At 39.2% G+C, this 18,273-nt stretch overlaps 2 protein-coding genes across 4 annotated transcripts in view; one reads left to right on the plus strand and one right to left on the minus strand.

Annotated features, from left to right (window-relative positions):
* Window positions 1-14,005, plus strand: part of gipc3 (GIPC PDZ domain containing family, member 3) — a 33,020-nt gene extending 19,015 nt beyond the window's left edge. For 2 of the 3 annotated variants that reach the window (XM_050053984.1, XM_050053982.1), the window contains 5 exons: window positions 2,958-3,143; window positions 3,249-3,429; window positions 8,978-9,087; window positions 9,615-9,696; window positions 12,160-14,005. In XM_050053984.1, coding sequence (XP_049909941.1) covers window positions 2,958-3,143; window positions 3,249-3,429; window positions 8,978-9,087; window positions 9,615-9,696; window positions 12,160-12,311 — 711 coding nt within the window. In that variant the 3' untranslated portion in view covers window positions 12,312-14,005. The remainder of the gene's footprint in view (window positions 1-2,957; window positions 3,144-3,248; window positions 3,430-8,977; window positions 9,088-9,614; window positions 9,697-12,159) is intronic. The other variant, XM_050053983.1, reaches the window with a different exon arrangement.
* tbxa2r (thromboxane A2 receptor) overlaps window positions 13,732-18,273 on the minus strand; it is a 17,432-nt gene continuing 12,890 nt past the window's right edge. The window contains exon 3 of the mRNA XM_050053981.1: window positions 13,732-16,790. Coding sequence (XP_049909938.1) covers window positions 16,467-16,790 — 324 coding nt within the window. The 3' untranslated portion in view covers window positions 13,732-16,466. The remainder of the gene's footprint in view (window positions 16,791-18,273) is intronic.

The raw sequence follows: 18,273 nt of genomic DNA on the forward strand, positions 1-18,273 counted from the left end.
TGACCTTGGACTACAGTCAGACTGTTCCGCCCACCAAGACAACTATGATGAGCAATATCTTACAGGAACTGTTCCAAGTACGAGAAAAGTTCACCTGGGTTATCTTGAATTTCCGCTATGGATTATAGGTTTATTATAGTCAAACTTGAACTTTAACCACGGGTTTCAGAATAGACAACAAAAAGACTTCCGCAAAAATTAAAGCTATTCCCAAAACAAGGCAATTACTGTTCTGAACTATAAAAGCAACTATAAAAAGTGTGGGCTGGAGATGTTATCAGAGAGTCACGTGTTTAGTCCGACAATATAAAATGTGCCAATGCTGGTTTTTAAACCACAATTATTCTGACACATACACAGATTAAGTCATATTTGATGACCTCTCGACTTTCAATCAATAATTCAACCACTAACCTTCGAAAACAACCATGATTTTGGCAGAAAACTCCTAAAACAAATAGAAACATGCAATCATATATCCAAATCAAAGAGTGCTGTGACTGACTCTATTGTTAACACTGAAATATACAAATGCTCTGAATGAGTTGCCACATTCATAACTCAACACAAAATGGCCAAGAGCAAAATCAAAGTGTGGCTCTGCTGCCCTCTGCTGGTTAACATCTATACAGCACAACTAAAGGAATTCTTAGGGGCTCCATTTGGCTTGGTAATAAAACAGGAGGTAAAAAATAAAACACCAGGAAATGCCAGAGAAACTATAATCACATTTATTGTAGGGAATACGTAGGCAATTATTGTTGTTTTCCAAAACATAACTCATTCATTTTATAAAAAGTAATTTATAAGGATGATCAAGCAATACATAAACAATTGCATCCACTTGAAATTCTCACTAATTCTTGGGCAATGTTACAGACATTTTTTAAAAGGTAAAACAGTTTACTTTTTTATAACTGAAATGTGCGCTATCAAAGATTAAGGGGCCACTCTGAAATGGTGAATAAAATGTTATTATGTTAATATAATTGTGACCAGAGGGTGAAGACTGGGACCATTTCAGTCATTTTTACAGATTTGACACAAAGGGATAGCAGAAACAAGGTTTCCAAAAAGTGACAATAATGTTTATTAATTATATATACTAAAAACAAGATGTAAAAACATTTTTTGTTGGTGACCATAAAAGCATATATGGCAGTCCTAGGAGAACATAAAACCCAAACAAACAAAAAAATGGCTGTGTATGTTAAGAGGTGAGGGGAACCACAAAGGAGTAACCCACACAACAAAGAAATGGGCTGGAAAAGGCCACATAAAGAGTCCACAGGCTGAGATCAATATAAAGAAGTCCAAAACTTTAATTAATATATAAGTGTAAAAACCAAAAAAGTGCTCCAAAAAAAAAAGTGCAAAAGAGGCAGCAAGCAAACGTTTCAGTCCTAGACTATCATCAGTGCTGCTGACATGTGTTTTCCAACAGAGATAAAGACAGGCAGGCCCTACCAGGTGTGGCCAGTCTAGCAGCTGAAGCTGATATTGATTAACGAGATGTGACATATTTGTGAGTACAACTACTATATTCAGAAGCAGTGTCACAAAAGTGATGATCATACAATTCTTGGTAATAAAAAGACCCTACAACAGAGATATTCAAATGTATATATATATGGAAAGAAGATATGTACAGCAACAATAATACTATCACTAAACCATGCATGTGAATAAAAACATCTACATAGGTACAGGAGATCCATGCTGGCACATGCAGATTGGGATGGAAAAGGGCCATCTACAGAAAACAAGACAAATTAAGTGTTTCATTAAGGCCTAGAGGCTGTTCAGTTTTAAGGAGAAAAATCCATCTGCTTTCAGACTGAAGAAATTTTGTTTCAAGGTTTGTGTGTCTATGGCTGGGATTCACTCTATCAATGCTGCAGAATCTAAATTCAGTAGCTGGATGTTTAGCTTCCTGGAAATGTCTAGCTACAGGGGATTTAGGATTACCTCTGTGGATGGAGCGCCCATGTTCACTGATTCTGGTTCTGAGTTGGCGGATACCTATATATTGTAGGCCACACGGACATGAAAGCAGATAAATAACATTAGTAGAGTGACAAGTAATGAATTTCTAAATTTTGTATTGTTTTTAGTGGTGTGGCTAACAAAAGAATTAGCCTTCTTGTGGTTTTGACAAGAAGTGCAGTGACGACAAGGAAAGAAGCCAGTGGGTCCGTCAATGCTTCCTCCTTGTCCAGTATGAAAAGAATCTGCATGTTCCAGCATATCGCAGATATTGCAGCTTCTGGAGTGAACAAAAAGAGGCAGATTAGAAAATAGACTTCTTCCCACATCATCAGCAGATAGTATATGCCAATGTCTAGTTATGATTTCCTTCATTTGTTTACTAATGGGGCTGAAGGTAGTACAACAAACCAGATTGTCAGATCGAGATTTTTTAATGGGTGGACCAGTACGGGTAAAGGAGCGAGCTTTGCATAAAGCTGAGTGTATATTAAGAACTATTAGTCAGTGGGTGGAGTTGCTGTCCACCCAGCTGGGGGGGATTTAGGGTTAAGACCCATTCAGGCCAATGCAAAAAAAGGAGCGAGGTTACATATACACAAACACAGAGACACACAAAATGTAAGATAAAGTGCAAGGTGAAAACAGCAAAACAACACTCAACCATGCAATAAGAGTGGATACTTAGGGAGCTAGGCCCCGGCTTGGACAGGCCCCAGCCCTCCCTCACTCACTGTGCTGGCCATCACATGAAAATCTTGGCTACAACACACACAAATAAGAAGCAGTGTCTTTGCAGCCTGAGGATTTACATGGTAAATATATAGAGTACCATGAATGAGCTACACCTGGTGCCCATCCAAACCTAATCAGGCTAACTTAAGGTGCATATAATAATATATGAATATCGATTGTATTCTGCTTAGTTATTAACTAGAACAAGCATCTTTCTGGTCCATATCTTCCCTTAGATCCTGTTCTGCACCCTCAACTCTCACAAAGTGGACATGCAGAAGCTGCTGGGGGGACAGATCGGACTGGAAGACTTCATCTTCGCTCACGTCAGAGGGGAGACCAAGGAGGTGGAGGTGACAAAGACAGAAGACGCGTTGGGCCTCACTATCACAGACAATGGAGCCGGATACGCTTTCATCAAGGTGAACAAGTGGCAGGGTTTAACAAGCTGAGCCTTGTCTGTCATCTCAATTTAAATCTAACTGGGAATCTAAGCAGGTGAAAAATGTTAAATGTGTTTCTTTCAGAGGATAAAGGAAGGCAGCACCATAGACCGGCTGAAGACGGTATGTGTTGGTGACCACATCGAGGCCATCAACGACCAGAGCATTGTAGGCTGTCGACACTACGAGGTGGCTAAGATGCTGAAAGAGCAAGCGAGAGGCATACCCTTCACTCTCCGCCTGGTGGGGCCCAAGAAGGCCTTTGGTGAGTGGAAAATGTTTCTCTGTGACTGGGGACTGTACGATTAATGCTCAGTAGTCTTTACAAATATTTGGACTAAAAATATCACTGTCCTTGTCTGCTAATCACTGATATTGTGTGGTATAAATCCATTTCTGATTAAACGACAGGATAAAAACCAGCAGAGCAGAGGCGCTGACTACCAGGAAGTGCAGGCACTGGAATAAAGATCATGGAAAAACAAACATTTCATTGTTACTGTTAGGTCTCAGCACACGCAGGAAGCAAAGGTGTGTGTTGGCCGGGATTCATAACACTGACTATTAATATCCCAGGTGGCAAAAGCTTCCCCTAGGGTATATTTTTTATGATGGGACTGACCATGCAAGGTAAAGCACCAACAGCTGATTCCTCAGGGAGCCTCTCTTAGCCACAGTTGGCCTGAGTGTTTGATTGATTTCAGCTTTCTCCGGTATGTTTTCATATCTCACGATCCAAACAGAAAACAGAGACAGGAACACTTTAGAGAGTACTAGGCTGTCTGCCAGTGAGCCTGGAAAAGTGCTCAAACTTAGCAGCTACAATTAATTGAGCAGTATTATGGCAGTGGTTATTCAGCCTCGGCCCAAAGGATTTTGTGTGACAGTAGATGATTTAAAATGGCTCTGCAAGGATAGATCAATTCAAACTCTGGAAAAACTTGAAGCAAAACATAGAAACAAAATAAATGTCTTTGGTTGTAAGTAAATGCAGCTCTTGTTTACAGAGTGACTGTAATTATTACAGAGAAATAGAACATTGGTAATAGTGCTTTGGAAATCAACTCCTTAAAATGAGCAACTGAAATAAGTTTTCATTTTCAATCAAGTACAGGCAAAATTAAAAAGGCTTAAGGGATTCTTCACACCATCACAACCACCAGAGAAACACAGGGTATTCTTTTCAATAGTTAAACTTTTTTTTAAGCTAACAATTTAACTCCAGACATAAAACACATGAAACAAAAGCAAAGCAAACCTTTTATAGGAATACATAAACAATCTGGAAGCACACACAAATTTATACCTCTATGAGTCTACCTTAATTTTAACTTAAACAAGTCCATACCCATTGGTAGCTTTGTCACCTTCTGCCTATGCCAATCCTCAATGCCTATGTGCAGTTGTCACCTTCTGCCTATGCCAATCCTCAATGCCTATGTGCAGTTTCACATAGATTGAGCACGTCAGTGAGTAGAAAAACATGGGACAGACAGAATGACACACTGACAGTCTCCATGATTATGTACAACATACCATACCATGACTTAGTCATACCAAAAATTAGAAGAAAAAAACAAACATTGGTCCACAGGGGGAGCCACAGTGATCGGTCGCATTTTAGCCATTTTAAGCATTTTTCTGTTGTTATAGCGCCACCCAGTTGCCAATTAGAATTAAATTTCTCCAGTCACCTTGAGGCGTCCTGTTCTACATATCTACCAAGTTTAGTAAAAATCGATATAGCGGTTAGGCCTAGATAAGAAATTAGCTCTCTAGCGCCCCCATTTTGTTTGACCAGGTTAATAATGGAGGAGTCCCCTCAGATTATGTGTGGTCATATGCCTACAAAGTTGCGTGGTGATCGGTGAAACCCTTGAGATGTTATACACCTTTATGTGATGAGCCACGCCCTCCGCAATATTCATTGCCTTATAGAAGCTCAGTTTTAGTAAGTTTTCCAACTTTTGCCAAGAGGGAACTTTAGATATTGGTCCCTAGATTATGTTCACAGTCAACGGTTCAAAATGGCGGAAAATCTATACAACCGGAAGTTATGGGTTCTTGGGGCAAATGTGTTCCTCATGAGGAGAGGCATCTCTGTGCAAAGTTTCATGTCTCTACGACATACGGGGCATGAGATATGCCCATTCAAAGTTTGCAATTTCAATCGGTTGCTATAGCGCCCCCCTTTGGCCAATTGATGTAATATTGATTCATTGGCATCCTCCCATGACCCTCTACCACTGTGCCAAATTTCACATGGATTGATCAAGTCAGTGAGGAGAAAAACGTGGAACAGACACAGACACACAGACAGACAGAGCTTTCGTCATTATAGTGTAAGAAGATCCAGTTCCAAATCCACTGCTAAAAATATCTCAACCCCTTAAAAACCCGTCCAAAGTGTCAAATATGGTACAGGAGCACACACACACACACACATTTATACTACTATTATGCATGTGAGAACATTGTATGGATTTAAAATTGGTCACTCTAACCTCACCAGTTAATTTGTAACCCCAACATTCAACTTCCCTATAACCCCCAAATGAAGTCCCTAAAATAAACAATCAGCCTTATAACAGTGTGAATAATGTGTCATCTAATGTGACACACACACACACACACACACACAGAAAGAGAGAGAGAGAGCATAGTGCCTCTCTTTTCATTCGCTTTGCAGTCACACAGAGGACAGGGCCAAACCTTACTGTAAATATTTGATCCACATGTACTTGTTGTACTCTCTTCTTTGCTAGAGAGCCTGGACAGCACCTCCGTACACACTTCAGCTATTAATCTGCCAGGAATTAAAATGGATAAACAAATTCATTGGGTTACAGCAACTTGAACTTTTAGCAAAACCTTGGCTTTGCTTCTGATGCTTTGCTCTTTCTCTGACTTCTGCTGTATTTATTATTGTGTTTATATTACATATTTATATTGTAAGTCACACTGGGAAAAGATAAATTATGATCAGAGAAGTTTATTTAATATTTTTAAACAAAATATTAGATGACATCACCTGATATCTGCCTTCTGCGGATGACCGAATTCTGCTCTTTTCATGCACTTTGAACCTCTGACCTTTTTTTGTTTCGGTTAAAACATAAGGGCGTCCTTTTCCCTATTCCCTTTTCCCTCTTCCCTTTTCCCTATTCCCTTCCAAGATGTGTTTTACCTGTCAAAGTACAATAAGAGGCTTATTTATTGCATCTGCTTTGCAACAGAGGTCCCCTTATAATGTGAATATAGCAGTCTAGGCTGGAGCCCAACTGTCCACAACCTCATATCAGACAGGAAACCAAATCCATGGTCAAAGTGCCAATTTCCTGTGAACAAATAGTATTTCTATTGTCACCATGTACTGTTGTTGCTGAAAGATAGCAAAGTAGTTGACAAATCAATCTCAACTCAAGGTTCACAAACTCTCTTTCATGTTCTGGAGCTTTGGACTGGCCTTCATTTGCAGATTGACTTTGCTAAGTTGTCATGGATGTTTAGATGTGTATATATTATCAAACCACAACCTGGTTTTGGAGGTAACATCAGGGTAAAATGTCCTCAGGCACGCAGTAGCTTTGTGTACAGTCAAACAGGAGTCACAGTTTAGTATCTGGTTGAAGTGATAAGCAGAGCAGTTAAACACGTCCCCTCATTTCGCTGTATAAACCTGCCAGTCACCATTATCATGGGTGTGTAATAAATCTCTTAATAATTGTTGTAACACACACACACACACACACACACACACACACACACAATGGCTGAGAGCCAAATCCTCATACGATGGATCACATTTCGTGTGTAAAATGATTTATTACACTAATTAGAATGTAACAGAGCTGGGACTTCATTATGGCCCTAAATGTCAGAAATATTAGAGAGAGAATATTAGGTGGTGCACAGAGTGAGAGTAATTCACATTGGCAATTACAGATTGAAAGGAAAAATATTTTTATTGTCTCCAACAATTTAAATGCGGTTATACACACAGTCAAACTGCACATGTTAACAAAATATCATCCTTGTGATAAACTTTTTAACCTATGATTTATAAAGGCATGAGAGGTGGCATGAGTTAATACTTGGGTGAATGATTCATTCATTCATTCATCTTCTAACCGCTTCATCCTCTTGAGGGTCGCGGGGGGGCTGGAGCCTATCCCAGCTGACATNGGGATCGAACCGGCAACCCTCTTGCTGTGAGGCGAGAGTGCTAACCACCATACCACCGTGCCGCCCGGGTGAATGATTATTTCCAACTAAACTTTTACTTTTAAATGATGCCACAGCACATGAGCTTACCGTGTTTGTAACCAAGGTGGCAGAAATTCATAAGCAACAACTGCAATAAATAAAGCAATAAATGCAGATGTGAAAGTGGCCCATAAAGTTCAATTCCAATGAGCTGTATGTTTGAGCATTGGGTCTGATATCACTATTCTACTGTATTGAAATTATCTTATTTAAAAGAGGAATACAGTATTTTCATCATATTTCAAGGTCAAATAATGAAACTTATCAGGGGACAAACAGCCGTAGCTTCCTGAGTTTTAGTCACACACACTGTCAGCGTGACGTAGCCGATGCTGACCTCTGACATCCCTCAGGAAAGAGTTTAATTCCCTTTTGTGATCAGTGACATATCATATGGAAAACAGATGTGCATCGTTTCGCAGACCCTGGAGCGTGTGTGTTAAAAATAACTATTTGAGAAACTAGGTTGAGAATTCAACATGTCAACAAAACTATGAGCTAGGATGAGTCAGTTTTGGTCTGTACCAAATTTTATCGATCCATTTTAATAGTTGTTAAGACATTTTACTCATAAACAAAAATTAGTATTTTATGGTGGCAGCTGTGTCCGTGTAATAGATGCTGAGATATTTTGTTGTATGTGAAAGCTTTGAGCTGGCACCAGAAGAAATGGACAACGGTTCATTAAAGTCAGTAAGACTCTTCCTCATATACTTCATTTTGGATTTAAGTAGTGAAGCGACTGACCAACAGAATGACTAGCAATAAGTATACGATGCTGTGGCAATATTTTCTTGTAATATCAACTTGAGTGTTAACACAAAGTTATGAGGCTTGTCAGTTAAATAGATGGAAGATTAAATGGAAAATGGAAATCCACGATTCACATAAACTCCATATAGAACTGCTCTTTTACTGGAACTCTGGAAACACAATAATAATGAATATACACGATTGGCATTAACACTGTTCTCTCTGTGGATGGGACACAACACCACAACAAACTACACATTGAAATTTGATTTTATTTTGCTCACAGGCAGCATGCCTCTATAAAAATGATTTCTCATTTCATCACACACCAAGTATTGGTTATTAAAACAATATCTCATGCTCTAAAACTAGCAGCAGTGGCTGGGTGTCCTCAGGTAAACTCAGGATGCCTGTCATAAATTATATATTAGCTAAAATTAGTTGAATGCTTTGTCATTTGTGAGGCAAGAAGTTCACATCAGGACAGAGGAATGTGAACCATAGTGCGATGCTTAGTCTTCCTCTTTCCCAGGAAATATGTGCTGTGTTAAAAGGGGTTTGGTTTCTACTTGACAGAGGGACACCATAGTTAGCAGTGAGAGATATCAGTGGTTAAACAAACAAACTCAATCTTTAAAAAAATCCAAAGTGAAAGGACACCATGTCACAGCTAAAGAAATAAATAAAAATCCCACATCTCTTTAACTGATTAATGGCTAGCATCCTGTTTGTTTGTGTGTGTGTGTGTGTGTGTGTGTGTGTGTGTGTGTGTGTGTGTGTGATTGTGTGGTTAGACATGATTGGGATGAGGACCAGAGCTCCAAAATCTAACGAGGGCAAGATGGTGAATGGCAGGGAGACGCTGCGTCTTCGCTCGAAGGGGGCTGCTACAGTTCAGGAAGTGGTGAGTTTCACACGCTCTGCTGGACAATGACTTCTTAACTTCGTCGTGTACTCAGTTAATGACATGTATACACACACACACACACACACACACACACACACTGAACTGAACTAAAAAAAACCACTTGACTCTGGTCACACATAAACTAACAATCACACATACACAGTCACACAGTACGTGTTATTCCCGAGCAATGTCTCTTACTTACTTTCCACACTTCTGCTATGATGTGAATCCACAGATCATATCACTTGGGGAAAGTCTGGAAGCAAAAAGGTCCACATTTTAAGTCACAAATATAAAACACTTGGTGAACACCTTCCAATCATACTCGATTTAATCTAAAATCTTTGCTATATCTATATAACATAAAGATAAGTGATGAACAATAGCCTGAGATATTTGGCTCTTGCATGTTTTGGCATGAGCAATTCTGCTCTCACAGAGTTTGTATCACCATATTTAGAGCGTGAGCACAACTAAATTTCCCCTGACACCTCTGTATTTTTCTCTCTCCGCTCCGCCAGCAGAACGAGTTTGAAGAACAGGCCACCAAAAAAGTGGACGACCTGCTGGAGAGCTACATGGGTATTAGAGATCTGGAGCTGGGTAAGACCACCCACGTAACACTTGGGGGCCTTAAAATAGACCTCACCTTTGGGTTGATGTTTGAATATACGAATGTGAACTGTTGCTGAACTGATGTTCACACAGAGATCCGAGAGTCAGTGGGGTTTACTGTGAGCTGTACTAGACTGGCAAACTGCCGCACTCACTGTCTACTCTGGCATGCTGAGAAAGGCCAGCCAACTTCAGCCCTGCGCCTGATTAAGGGAAAATTCCTCCTCAGAATTTATACTTGCCCCAAATAGTTTATAATGATGAAATGCATCTCTAGGGAGCAGTTATGTATGTTCTCATATGTGCTGTAATTTAGTTTTTTTTTTTTAACTTATTTTCCCTCAACTTTTTGGATCATGGAGTTCATGCATTTTGTGTGACTCTTCATCATTCTGTGCATTGTGTTGGACCTTGAGTCAAGATGTTGCCATTTGTCAAGGTCAAGAATACTTTCTACACTCAGCATCAATGGTATAAGCAGACATAAAATCAATTGGCAGCATCATCACTAAAAAAGAATTAAAGTAAAAGAAGAGAGGCTTCTCAATGCTCAACGTCCTGGGATGAATCAAGAATTTGGATGACATGCGTACTTAAAATTGCAGATACAAGTTTGCCCTTTCCCAGACTTCCAAGGCCAATGGCCTGATTTCCAGATGGACGTTTGGCTGTTTGGACCTCATTTGAAATGGGTTTATGATTTTTTAATATGCTCGCCTGCCTGTTTTATGCTTGGAATTTACCCTATGAACTTTGATTGGTTGCATACTTTGACCCAAATATTTTTGAGGTTGGAAGGTTATTTCCAATACAATGGAGGGAAAAATACTTGAAAAAATATGATTCACTCTTATAGACAGTTTGTTTAGAGAGACAAAACAACGTTGCTAACAAATGTCTGTTGCTGACCTAATGCAACAACACTCAGCTATATGTAATGTGTCAGTGGGGATCCAAGCCATTCATTTACTCAGATACCTGTAGGCACATGGAAATCTAGCTGCCATACAAACCCTTTTTGAGGTCCTGTTGTCTGGATACACATGTACATACGGTGATAGTATTGACACTTGAATGAGAGCAGATTTCCACTGCGAAAAGTTGTGGATGGTACCAATGGAACCATTCCGTACTGTTCCCATTTTTGGTCACCCCTCTGTTGGGGTACCTAGCACACAGATCTGGTGCTAAAAGGTGGAGCTGTGAACGCTGCAGTCCGTTGACTGGTCAATAGCAGACGGTCATCCTGCTCAGGGCTGAGCTGTGGCTGGTTTTGAGGCTCATGTGACCACTGTTCATACTGTGGAGAGTTTTATTAGTAGACTGTAACTATAAAATGAAAGGATGTTTTGCTGCCTCTTGCAGCAGCTGGAGTTGGAGTAAAAAAATAACTCAGCGGGCCGACTACCAGCAACTTTTAAGGTGGTACGTTAACCCGCAATGTTACTCAGTGCATAAGGTGATGACGTGACTCAATCAATACACCTTAAATATTCCATATGACAGCTTTGACCATCACTTTAGCTTTTATATGACATACACTTTTAGTAATGAGTGGATCTAAAAGCATTTATATATATTAATTTCGGGCTCCAGCACCACTTAACCCCTGAGCTTGCCTGAGAAAGACTAAATGCACAAAGCTGCTATTTTTAAATATCCCATTGAGAGAGACTCTCACTGCAGCCTGTTTTATTTTGTTCTGAAAATGTCGGCATTCAACCTTGTTCTGTGGATGATTAACAAAATGCTAGGGTCTAGGTACCATGTCTGAAGGGTTACTTTTGGTTCCAAAGATACCATACCGAAAGTGTTTGGCGGAAATGGGGCTTTAAATAGACTGATAGTGTGTTAAACGTGGGGATTACATTTTGCCTGCTGATTAAACGATTTGGTTTGCTATGTCATTGGAACATCAATATAACATTAAGATACACAGTGTTTTTGGTGGGAGATTTTGAATGTGGGTATTTCCTGTGCATAAAGAAGTTGGCCGTGCACATTTTAATCTATGTTAAGTTTCATGTTTGTTAAAGCCCTAATGCAAAAATATTCCACATAAAGTAGATACTAAAAGTTATGGTCTATGGTACTCACACATAGGCTATATTTGAGTGTCCCAACAAAGTATATTAATGATCAAGAGTATATTAACCGATACTATCAGTGGCAGCAGTTCATAAACACAGTGACATCAATGATGTTCCCAAATCCCCAGACCCATCCTGGCAAACCACCAATGTATTCATCATTGTGTAAGTACTGTTTTAGCTTGTAAATCACATGATTAATTGGTATACGTCATGACTCTAAGGACCAGAATAGTACATCTAAATAACTCTGTCTGTGCTTGGTGTTTATGCTTAGGCTGCAGAGAAAGAAAATATACTTGCTACAGTCAGAAGCTACCAGCATTTGGCTGTAGTTAATCCTGTCCCTTCCTCTCCACAGCAACCACCATCGTGGAAGCGGGCAAAGACAAGAAGAACCCTGATGACTTTGCCGAGGCCTTGGACTCCGTTCTGGGAGATTTTGCTTTCCCTGATGTGTTTTTGTTTGATGTATGGGGAGCTATTGGAGACGTCAAGAATGGTAGAATGTAGACATTTACCATATGCACAACATTGAGAGCGAGCTCTGTTCCCTGGTACATCCTACTGGGAAAAATGTATAGAAGGGACTTATTAATTATTAATTAACAAATTTAATTCAACCATTTCCCTTTGAACAGTTAAATGACAACAAATTGCCCATAAACAGATCATCACTCTTAATGTTTTCCTGCAATTTGACAAAATTTACCAATAAACACAAAACACAGATATTTGCAGTAGTTCTTAAATGCATTTGGACTAAAAAACAAAAAAAATTGAACTGAACCGCAACTGTGTGTCGCTGATGATCTTTAGAAAAAAGTGACAGTAAAATGTGTTGGTTCACATAAATACATACTTACTTCCATTTTGATTAAAGATAAAAGTTTATCAAATGTTATAAGGGCTCTCTCTCCATACATATAGACCACTGTGTATAGGATATGTAAACAATGTGTCAGGAAACACAACTGTAAAACAGCGGACAATCAGCCAGCCATCTAGGAATTAAGGAAGTGAGATAAGCTACAGTCGGCCTTTTTCCTCTGATGAAGGACAACTGGGGTAAACAGGAGAGGAATGGTGAGAACGTATTTGTCTAGTTCTCCATGACCAATAACCTACACAGGCTAGAGATCTACGTGCATTATCTATAAGTTATAATATGTTTTCATACAGGCTGTTACTATATTTATATAGAACTGGTTTACTCTATTGAAATAACCAATTTAAATATTTTCAATCCTCAGGAAGTGACTGATCTAAACTATTTTAAGACATTAATCAAATTCGTCATCTGGAAATGGGATCATCTGGGGAAGAAGGTCAAAGGGACGATCTCCAGCTGATGGCACTGTCCTGCAATTTCCCATATGATGGTGACTGGCAACTAAGCCCATATTTCCCACGATAAAAAAATCCCAAACAAATTAAGCTAGCTTGTTTGCGTGTAAACCATTTCCTTGGAGTTCCCTGCTGCGATGTTGCCTGAAAAAAATGAAGGTCTTCATGCCCACTAATATTAAAGTAACTTTTCACTTGCTTCCACTTTTGCCATAAGCTTACAGGAAACATTTCTGGTTTGTTTCAATAAGAGAATGTAAATACTTGACCAGTTTGTTGCAGTCTTTATTCTTCAGTATCAATATGCTGCTCTTTTTTGTCTGTCTCTGCATTGAAGAATCTTTACTGTAAGAAGAAGGGAGCATCAAACCATGTGTTGACTCGACTCGACTTCACTCAGTATTTTTCTGATCGTGATGCTGTCTTTAATCTCTTTGTATATGACTGCGCCTCTTTGTGAAGACCTGAAAATGTATGGCACATTTCACATGTTTAAATTTTAAGTAAAACAGTTGAAACCACAGTTGTTAAGCCTGTCTCTCTGTGTGTGTTTAACAGAAAAGCCCATTTAGAAGATTTAAAGGTGTTTATTTATATGTACAATCACATGCCATTTCTGTAAAGCACATTCAACATTTACACTTCATTTTACAGGATGCTGCTGCTCAGGAGTTAGAGAAAAACACATCTTACCTATTATCAATGACCGTGCCAGTGATTTGCTTAACTGAGTGACATTTTGACCGGTATGACTGATATTACAATGTTGAAAACAGATAAATATGAATAGTTGGGTGACTGAGTGATCAAGAAGAGCAAAAGATGACTGTTTCAGTTTTTTTTGTTTTGTTTTTTTTTTTACAATAAATTATAATCTCATTATAATATCATAATGCAAATGTATATTACAATAGCTACATCACAATGTTTGTCATTACACTGCTAAAATGATCAGGCTGAGCTGAATTATCCAACAACTAAATCATCCCCCAAAGAATCCTTACACTGTTATAGGAGGCTACACACCTTGAAGTCAAAAGTCAAGTAAGACAACTGAGTAAACCTGATTTTAAGTGGTCAGTTCACCCAGTTTCCCCCAATTTTAACCTTACTTACAATAACCTTCTGCACCTTTTCCTCACTTATAGAAATGTTGTTGAAAGTTTTAAATGTAATTTTCCATCAGTCTGAGCAGCACAAATTAACTTCCTTTCACCTTCAATGCAGAAATGTCAGAGGTTAATATCTCAAAATCTTGGCAGTTACAACATACAGCTACCTTCATGGCTAAATACTGATGCACAAAGTGATTTTGCCAAGTAGGACATGCTCCTGGATCAACATTGCTGCACCTGTGCTTTATCTTTTTGTTTTCAAAATTCCTTTCTTCTGAGCTAAGTTTTCAAAATTGAAGTTAGTACAATTGAACAAAAGGCTCAGTAACACTGAACAAAATCCTTACAAGCCACTGCAGGATCAGCAAGTAAGCTTGCTAACGAGGCAGGCTATGCTAACGAGTAAACTTGCCAATAGGCTACAATTTAAGCAGTTAGCTTGCTAACGAGGCAGGCTATGCTAACGAGTAAACTTGCCAATAGGCTACATTTTAAGCAATTAGCTTGCTAACGAGGCAGGCTATGCTAACAAGTAAACTTGCCAATAGGCTACAATTTTAGCAGTTAGCTTGCTAATGAGGCAGGCTATGCTAACAAGTAAACTTGCCAATAGGCTACTATTTTAGCAATTAGCTTGCTAAGTAGGTAGGCTATGCTAACGAATAAGCTTGCCAATAGGCTTGAATTATTGTTAACTAACAAAGATTAAGGATAATATTGGTTGGTCACAATGTCGGTCCAGGGACGCAACATGGGATGTTGATCCAGGAACATGTGCTATTTGCAAAATCACTTTGCAAGCAACAATAGTGGTATGTGAGAAAACGGATGTTTTTGGATATGGTTGATCTGATGGTTTGAGATGGGAGAGTCGGACATTAATAACCACACCAGTGACACAGTGAGGAACCAGTAAAGTGGTATAATTACTTATCTATTATATATACATAACACTGTCAAGGATGCTAATCTTAAATCTTCATTTTACAATTACAGTTACATGTTCTCAGATCTTTATATCAGTAACACTAAATAGCTAATGTCAGGCACTGTTTTTTTTTATTTATCAGGGCACTCAAGCTACTTATGCAAATATGACCTTTCATGCTGTGTAATACATCTCAAATTAATACTGCTACATTTTTCTTAAGTTGGTAGTGGAAAAGACTGTTCTACCACTGACACATAAATGTTGTATTTTCTGGGTCTGCGTAAGTAGTCACAATTTAATTTGCTACAACAGTGACATTCTCATTGGCATCCACTTCCTTTTCCTTTTTGTTTTATTCCTCAGCCAAACATGTGCCTATTAATGACATGCATGAGGACTGAACCCGAGGGTCCATTCCAGGGATTCTGAAAAAGTTAATGACTGATCATTTCAAGGTCTTGAAAGTTTGGTTTAGGTAGCATGCATCATCAAAACAGTGACAAACTCCATGCATTGTCAGGTACTATAAACTCTTGGAGTGGAGATTATAAAGGAAGTCTCAGGCAATCTAAGCTATATTCTATTTTAGTCAAAGCATCTTCACCTTTAAGCATCTCTACAATTTGGACAATAGGATGAGTGTTAGATGCTACTGTTGCACAGTTACTGTATCTTCAACAGGTAAGATCTTTAAATAATTTCAAAGGTACTTTCAGAAAGGGAACAACAAAAGAACAAAGAACATGAGCCTTAAAAAACAGTTATATAATTCTTTGTGGGTCTAATATGACACTCGTGAGCACCTGAGCAAAGTGTAAATGAGCTTAAAAGCATAATGTCCTGCCAGAATGAAGTGTCATATCAAAACTATCACCTGAATGACCATAAGTGTGCTTATCCATTGTGAAAAGCTGTTAAAACTCAAATATCATGAAAGCACTTGATGGAGCAGTACATGTAGACAGAGCAGTGTATGTAGATAGCTTGAAATCTGTTTTAGCTGACTGCAGTGCACTGTAGAGTGGTTGCAGGTGTGATCCATAAGTGTCCAACCAGACCCTGCTCTCTTTTTCACGTGCCTAAATTGTGTCATTGTTAATACTGTTAAACATTTCAGTGGTATGCAATAAAATAGCAAGATTCAATCCTTCCAGATTACCAGTGCAATCCTGCTTCTTATCCTGGTCACAGTTAACACGAAACTCATCAGAGCTTGGAAACAGTCAAACACATACTGCAACACTCAGTCTGATGCAACATATCAAATCCAAGCAATCACGGAGAAAGAGGTGGTGGCTTCAGTGTAGATTGAGTTGTTACGTTTGATTTCTCTGTCTCTCCTGTTTCTTCTTGGCTCAGGGCGCTCCCGATTGAAGAGCGTGTGAACCTTCGGATGGTTTCACCTAAAGACGGGTACATGGTCATGATGGAGCTCCGAGACCAGTCGAAGCGGGGGTAGATTCTCTTGAGAACTGCCCTTCGAAACAGGATGTATACCCAGGGATCGAGGATCTGGTTCCAGGTGGCGAAGCGTATCCATAGCAGCAGGTATCTGATCTGGAGGGGACCTCCGGACAGCACCGTTTGCGCAATAAAGACCTGTTGGTGGAGGGACAGAAGTGGGGATAAGGATGAAGGAAAGGGGGCAAAGAGAGGAAGTCAAACAGTTGCAGGGGGGAAAAGACACAGATTACAACAGACAGCAAATTACAGTTGAAATAAGTGGGAAGGAGAGATTAGAAAGTAAGGAACAAGAAGGGAAATATTAAATTGGTTAATAGTGCAGATGCACACAGACACACACATACGTGTTAAGTCCACTGAGGGAATGGCTAGACTAATTTTGCCATGTCCATTCTGAGGCAGTGGCTGCTGCAACACAATTATCCCCCCTGCTTTACTTAAGCTGCAGCATTTTATGTGAGGCGTAGCCTTATTAGCATCAGGTCACCAGTCTCTTGTGGGGGAAAAACATGCTAACAAGCTCCTTAAGAAATGACAAATTGGCTTATTGTTGTCTCTGTTCCAAATTCAGCTAGTGACAAAAAACTGTTCAAGTGTGGTTTACACCCTAGCAGTGTTAAGGAAACCGCTACATAAATCCACTTCATCATGTTAAAAAAACTGTTGCATGCAAGTGCTGAGATGAAGTGCAAACCATAGTTTTAGTTTTATGCAAACTTTTCTCAGAGGCAGAGTTGCTCTGGACACTGAAACAGAGTCACAGTTTTCTGATGACTTAAATTTTCACAGAAGGTGGCATTTGTGATCTTGCTTACTGGCAACAGGCTATTTCAAGCTCGATAAGTTACTGTAGCAAGGTTGCATCACATTTACTAAGCCTGAATAACAACTTTTGATGTTTAACTCTTATCTATAGGATTTTCTGCAGCTCTGCTTCAAAGAAATGCTTGAGTAACTAAACAAAACTACAATCTGCAGATGGTTAAGCTATCAGGTTTTTGATGAAAAGCCATCTGTGTTAGTTTCAGGGAATGAAAGCAGGCGCAAGGGCAATAAACAAACTTGACAAAGGGCTGAAACTATTTAAGTGAGGTTTTTATTTACCGATTAGGAATGGAATGAAGTGCACAGAGCAGCAGCAAAACCAGGATGAGATGCTGGCTGCACTGCAAAACCAACCTGATCTCACAGAAATACGTGAAATGACCACGACCTCTTAACACCGCATTCCGTGGTGGCAGCACGTAATGGGTTGAAATTACGTGCTGCCACCACGAAAACAATGCCAATGTAAAGTCAATTAGGGTCCTCTCCCGTGGTGGACACACGGATTCCCTGATTCGTCGTCACGTCACGTCAACCTCGTTTTCCTCAATGATATCTTTAACATTCCTGTATACACACAAAAACTTCTTGATATTAAAACGGCAAATATATTCCTCTGTTATAATTTCCCACCAATAATAATAATAATGATAATAACGTGATAGTTCGGCTGTTCTAGATATTTGTTATAGCCTATTCAAATATTCAATCCCAAAAACGCCGTTTCTAGAGAACTTGCTAAAATATCTGAAATGAACCATCATGCCTACTTTTTCTTAACATATTTCATCTA

Source organism: Epinephelus moara, chromosome 10, assembly GCF_006386435.1.
Source record: "Epinephelus moara isolate mb chromosome 10, YSFRI_EMoa_1.0, whole genome shotgun sequence".
In the NCBI taxonomy this organism is placed as follows: domain Eukaryota; kingdom Metazoa; phylum Chordata; class Actinopteri; order Perciformes; family Serranidae; genus Epinephelus; species Epinephelus moara.